Source organism: Lonchura striata, chromosome 8 (assembly GCF_046129695.1).
Source record: "Lonchura striata isolate bLonStr1 chromosome 8, bLonStr1.mat, whole genome shotgun sequence".
NCBI lineage: Eukaryota > Metazoa > Chordata > Aves > Passeriformes > Estrildidae > Lonchura > Lonchura striata.
The window spans coordinates 22172647-22178553 of record NC_134610.1 but is presented as its reverse complement, the minus strand read 5'-3'; the positions used below and the strand labels follow the sequence as shown (position 1 = coordinate 22178553).

At 50.7% G+C, this 5907-nt stretch overlaps 1 protein-coding gene across 1 annotated transcript; it reads right to left on the bottom strand.

The window, feature by feature from the left end:
• Positions 1-3247: 3247 nt before the first annotated feature.
• On the bottom strand, positions 3248-4083 carry HOXD1 (homeobox D1). The gene is made up of 2 exons (XM_077785216.1): positions 3657-4083; positions 3248-3519 (listed from the first exon to the last, which is right to left on the bottom strand). Exons 1-2 carry the CDS (start codon positions 4081-4083, stop codon positions 3248-3250), a joined length of 699 nt encoding a protein of 232 aa, XP_077641342.1.
• Between the last annotated feature and the right edge of the window lie 1824 nt (positions 4084-5907).

Here is a 5907-nt window from a genome sequence, read left to right as displayed (position 1 = left end):
AAAGAGAATGGTCTTTTTGTGGTTTCTGATGATGACTGAGGAAAAATAAGGCCAGGAAATAGCAGTTTCATAATTTGTGAAAAATTGTATGGTGGTGGGTATCTACAGGGTCCAGTCTGGAATATTTTGTTCCGATTGCAGTGAAAACTGCAGCTTGTGCTCTTACGACTGGCTGCCAAATCTAAAACCTGTTTCTAACTGCTAGGCATCAAATTGAGCATGTGGGAGACACAACTCTTGGGATTAAGTTTAAATGAGTGAATCTTAGACCTTATCTATCATTTATTTGTCTCATGTATACACCCACGGATATCACAGGCATTTTTATTTAATTATTTAAGAATTGGCACGTGACTTGCATTAATTCCTTCCTTTGGGTATCTTGCTGACAGAATAGTGCAAAGGAGCAATACCTGATCCTCATACAGCTAGAGCTGTTTGTGAAGAGAAAGATCCTATTAAACTGGCCTTGTCATGTGAGAGGAAATTATAGTGAATATGAAGTACTGGTTCTTAAAACAGAATATAGTTATGCTCATACCACCAAATTCAGACTGCCATAAGAGAGTCATAAGGTTTCATCTTAATTTCAGAGTAAATCTCTGTGCATTTGGTCTGTGTCATTTTGATGGATACAGAACTGTGCACTGCTACAAGGCCAGGACATGTATTTATTTATTCAGGAGAATATATGTCACAAAAAACATTCACTGTAAAAGGCTTAGTGTGCTCTAATGGTCTCATCCAGCAACACTGAAATCAATGAGAATCTTTCTTTCCATGTTGGTAGTGCAGGACTGTGCCAGCAGCACAGAAAGCATTCCTCTGGCCTGAAGTGCCTGGCACAAATGTCAAAATCATTAGGAAAATAAAAGCCTGACAAACAAGCAACTTCATAGACATGCAACAAATTTGAAGGCAAATGAAAATACAGCTGTTTTGTAAAGTTTGTATGTGAAACGTGTTCTGAGGAAAATGGGTTATTCCAGCTGTATGTCTATGCTCATTTGTAGTATTAAAAAAAAAAAAATGAAACAGTAGGAACAGAAGAGTTCATAAAATGGACCTTAAAGATAGCTGAAGAAAAGCACTGGTTAGTAGTATTTGCCTTTAAAATTCAACTTGCAAAACAAATTTGATTAATTCAAATTTTTATTAATTTTACCAGATTTTGCTTTATTCTGCTTTAAGTAGCGCATTAAAAAAAAAAAAAAAAAAAAAAAAAAAAGCCAAAATATTGTTTCCTTGTTTTTAATGAACTATTAGCCTACAGTATAAACACTTGTTTGGTGCCATTACTTTAATGAAGAACTGCAAGCCACACATTTTGGTTGCAACTAGTTTCACATGAGTACTTCAGTCCTGGGAATTTTTAGGGCTATGCCATGAAGTGAACCAGCCCAAGGGACATGAACCATAACCCTATGTATAGAACAAAAATGTGCCTGTGTGCATGCACAACCATGAGCCTCTAGCAGTATTGTCCTTTGCCAGTACAGTCAGGATATGATGTGTGACAACCCTTCTGTCTTGGGAAGTCCCTTTCTTCGGATGTTCACTGTGGGGAGCATCCATCTCTTTGCCAAGGACACTCCTGCCCCCATTTAGCCATGGACTTGTTGCCACAACATCATCATAACTTGCCTGCCCAGATTTTGGGAGTAGTTTCCCAGGGTTCCCACCAGCCTCTGCTGAAGCTTCCATTAGCAGTGGCTTCCCAGTTCCTCAGCAGAAAATCTGCAGAAGAAAGCCTTAAGCAGAAGGGCACCTGGGAGGATGGAAAGTATTACAGAGAGTAAGAATCTTCTTCACTGCAGACTTTTTGACTTGAGACATCCATCTTCATCTTCTCTCTGTGTTCATTTACTCAGCAAGCATCCAACAAAGACAAATAGTTGTTGGTGTCTGGGGCTGCCTTCCAGACAGGGACCCAGTGCATTCCATAGGTCCCCTTGAAGTCTGTCTCCCCTAGTCCCGTAACTGGTTTTTCACCCCAAAGTCCAACACTCAGCAGAAATCCAGGGCAGAAAGAGGCTTGTTCAAAATAAAAGTCCTGTCCACAAATAAATAAAATCACCTTTACATAAATCTAGATGTCATTCCTCTCCACGTTGCTGTTTTGCTTTCCCCCACACAAATGGGAAAAAGTCTAAACTTGGTTCTTTTTTCCACTTTGATACTATTATTTTATCTGTGAAACATTGCCAATCTTCTTTTGTGCAAGTATCCAAGCAAAAGACCCAGGAATCCTCTTGTCCTTTTGCCAGCATTAGTCTTTGGTCAAACTTCCTGAGCTTCAACAGGTCTTGAGGTTTTGCATGTGGTGAGATTTGTTGCAAACCTGTTTATAATTATGCCATTTTTTAACCATAAGATACAAGAAGACTGAGAAGGCTAAAATGAAGTGGTTCTGGTCCTAGATGCTGTAAGAGACTTTATAATGTCTGCAGATGTGAGGGGAGCTGGGAGTTAGCAGAGTGACCACTGGCCAGTCCTGGGCTGCCCAGAGCCTCTGCAAGAGAAATCCCAGCACCTCTGCAGTTCGAAAGGAAAGAGGTGCTCCTCCTTTTTTAATTTTACCTTGCACTTCTTTCTGTCACAGATTTTTGACTAAATCAGCCACGTCAGGAAAAGAAATGGGAATGAATGAATGAATGAATGAATGAATGAATGAATGAATGAATGAATACAAGCACAACCAGCCTCTTTTTTGCAGCAATTTTGCAAAGTTCAGAGCAGAAGACAAGAAAACTTCTTTCAAAAGGTGATCTTCGATTCATGCCGTGACCATTCCTGACCCTTCCTGTAAGAGGTTTCCCTGTTCTCCCTTGCTCAGCCTTCTCGGGGTTTCTCCCCTTCTGTACCAACTCTGCCTGAGCCCATGGATCTGTCTTTTTAACTGCAAAACGGAGAAAGGGCCGGGAGCCTGGAGCAGCCCCTCCACGCACCCACCTCCGCCCGAACTCAGGGGAGTTGGCGGAGCCGCTCACGGCGCTGCCCTGCGGGAGCGGCGCTCTCCGCTAACTCCTAGCTGCACCCGCCCGCTGCTTCGGCCCGGTCCGACACCGAGCAGCGGCGCCCCGGGCCGGCGGAGTTCCCTGAATCCTCATAAATAAAACTGTACATAAAGTTGCAACAGAAAAAGCAGCGGAACTGCACAGCCGCGGACCCGCGTGAAGGGACCCCCGGTGCCCCGCCGGCCGCAGCTTCCAGCCCAGCCCCGACGTCCCCGTGGGGCGGCGGGGCCTCAGGTGGGGCCGCCCGGGACAGCCGCGGGCGCGGCGGCGGGGGCGGCCAGCGCCTCCCGCTCCCGCTTCTTCTGCTTCATGCGGCGGTTCTGGAACCACACCTTCACCTGGGCGTCGCGGAGGCGCAGCGAGCGGGCCACCTCGAGGCGGCGGGCCCGCGACAGGTACCGGCTGAAGTGAAACTCCTTCTCCAGCTCCGTGAGCTGCCGGGTGCTGAAGCTGGTGCGTGCGGAGCAGGCGGGAGGTTCCCCCCCGCACGGCGCCGCACCGCCTGCAACGCCGAAAAACACCGCGTTTCAGCGGGGGCAAAGACAGAGGGAGGAAGCGGGGCGGGGGTCGAGGCAGGAGAAGGACAGAGGGGAGCCGGGATGGGAGCAGTCCCCGCCCGCTCCCCGCCGCCCCACTCACTTCTCCCGGGCTGGCTCCGCTTCGCTCGCATCCACTCGAAGGTGCGGGGCGCCGCCGGGGCCGCCGCGGGAGCCGGGCAGCCGGGCGCGGGTGCGGCCCCGGGGCAGGGCGAGAGCTGCCGCTGCCCCCCGCCGCCCGCGCCCAGGCAGCAGCAGGGGCGCTCGGGGTCCGGCGGCGGCGAGCGGCCGCTCCCGGGAAGGATGGACGTAGCGTAGCCCGGCGGCCCGGCTCCCCGGGACGGCCGGTAGCCGGGGCCCGGCGCAGCGGGGGCAGCGGCCGCGTACCCCAGCGCCTGCGGGGCGGACGCGGCGCTGGCCGTGGTGCCCAGCGCCAGGAAGGCGTCGTCCCCTCGTTGGGGGAACGGGGCCTGCGGGGCACCGCGGCACAGCCCTGGCGGAAAGGCGAGAGCAAAGTACCCCAGGTCCATTACCCACGGGGCAACACCGCGCCCCGCCGGGGCAATATTGCCCTAATATAGGTCCTGGAGCGGGGCGGCACGTCCCGCCCCGCGGCCAATGGCAGCCCGGAGGGGGGAGCCCGCGCCGGGGGTCCCGGGCGCCGGCAGCTCCCCGGTCCACGCCCGGCTGCCCGGGGCTGGCGCGGGACTGCAGGTGGGCAGCCGGCCGTGGACCGGGGAGCTGGCGGCGCCCGGGACAGGCCGTGCCCCCCCCTCGACGGAGTCGCCGCACGCTTGGGACGTGTGCCGGGCGTTTAGAAGGTGAGTGAGCTGGCGATTTCCCTCTATCCCGGCTCCCGTCCGGGCGCAGGTCTGCGCTCTGCCTTGCCTTGCAGCCGGCCGGGCTCCTGGGGGCTCCCTGGGAGCCCACGCGGGCACACCCAGGTCTCCACACCCGGAGGCTGGGGCGAGGGGCGGGTTGCTACTGCATCCCATGGCACTTAGTGGTCTCGTTCCGTCAGATAAGTGCTCTGCAGCCTCTCAAAAATGAATCTCCTCACCGTTAACAGGCTCGCACTGTTAATGGACTTTTATTTTTCCCTTGGCGATTCGGCATTGTTTACTGAGTGTTTGCAGCTGGCAGAGAGCACCAAGTTACTCTACCCAGCCAAATCGTCCAATTCTCTCTTGGTTTCCAATCCCCCAGAATGGCAGGAAACATGAACGAGGTGAAGGAGGTGAAAATTGGACTCCCAGAGTGATCATCTTCCCCTAAATGTCTTCAAGTGGCGTTTGACCATCCAGTCTGAGCCACGCTGATGTTTGATTTGGGTAATGATCGGTTTCATCCAATGTCTCAGCTGATAACCACGTGTCAGTGCAGTTCAGAGCAGCAGAAGGGTGTGCTGGGCAGAGTACACCTGGGCTTTGGTGACTTGGGGCTGGACATACGAGGAACACGAAGAAGGGCTACATCATGCTGCTTTGAATTGGACTTGCAACCTTATAATTCTTAGTAGGTGGATGTGGAGTCAGCTGGGAAATGCAAGGGTTGTACATTATTAAAAAATACATGTTTTTTCTAAATAAAAGCATGAAATTTATATGCTTTCATCCATCATCCATTGCCTTCCACTCATCAGCTCAAGGAGTTCTACAAGTTCTTGAAAAACTGCCATTTGCTGTGGTCAAGAGGCCACAAATTTTGCAAGAACTAAGCTTGGTGCCAACCTCATGAAGGCAACCAGAATCCCCAGAGAAGGAAACATTCCCCTGGATCTCTTGTGGATTTCAGAACACCAGACTGGTGACAGGAAAAGGATATAATGAGGAGACATAATCAGACCATTTCACTGACTCAGTATCAACTCTTTCCCATGGAGATTTATGCTGTGCAGCTCAGCTCCACTATTATACCCAGCTGATGAATTCAGAGCAGATCTGTTTGGTTTTTTCCCTGCAGAGGCCCTGAGAGGACACATTGCTAGGACAGGCATACACATCCTGCAAAGGTACAGGAGCATTTCCCTGCACAGGGACTCTGATCACTGACATGGTCTTCTATCAGCCCCACTTCCTCCCCAGCTAATATTGTTCATCTACTATAAAACAACTATTGCAAAGCAAAGACTAGCTTTGTACAGATTATGTCTTAAGGGTCCTTGGACTTCGAGTCTACAGACACAGGATTCACTGAAATTGCAGAGTCCTGAAGCTCAGTGTTCTCCTAGCACAGACTTATTCACTCTGATGGGCTGTGCTGCCCAGATACTCTAATAATGGAAGATTACTAAATTTCTATTTTCAGCAGATGCAGATATAAATTAGAAGAATAGTTTAAATCAAATACATTTT

Coding starts and splice junctions, on each gene's coding strand:
- HOXD1 (XM_077785216.1), bottom strand. CDS start 4,083: ATGGACCTGGGGTACTTTGCTCTCGCCTTTCCGCCAGGGCTGTGCCGC. Junction 3,520..3,656: donor GCGGAGCCAGCCCGGGAGAA/GTGAGTGGGGCG, acceptor TCGGCGTTGCAG/GCGGTGCGGCGCCGTGCGGG.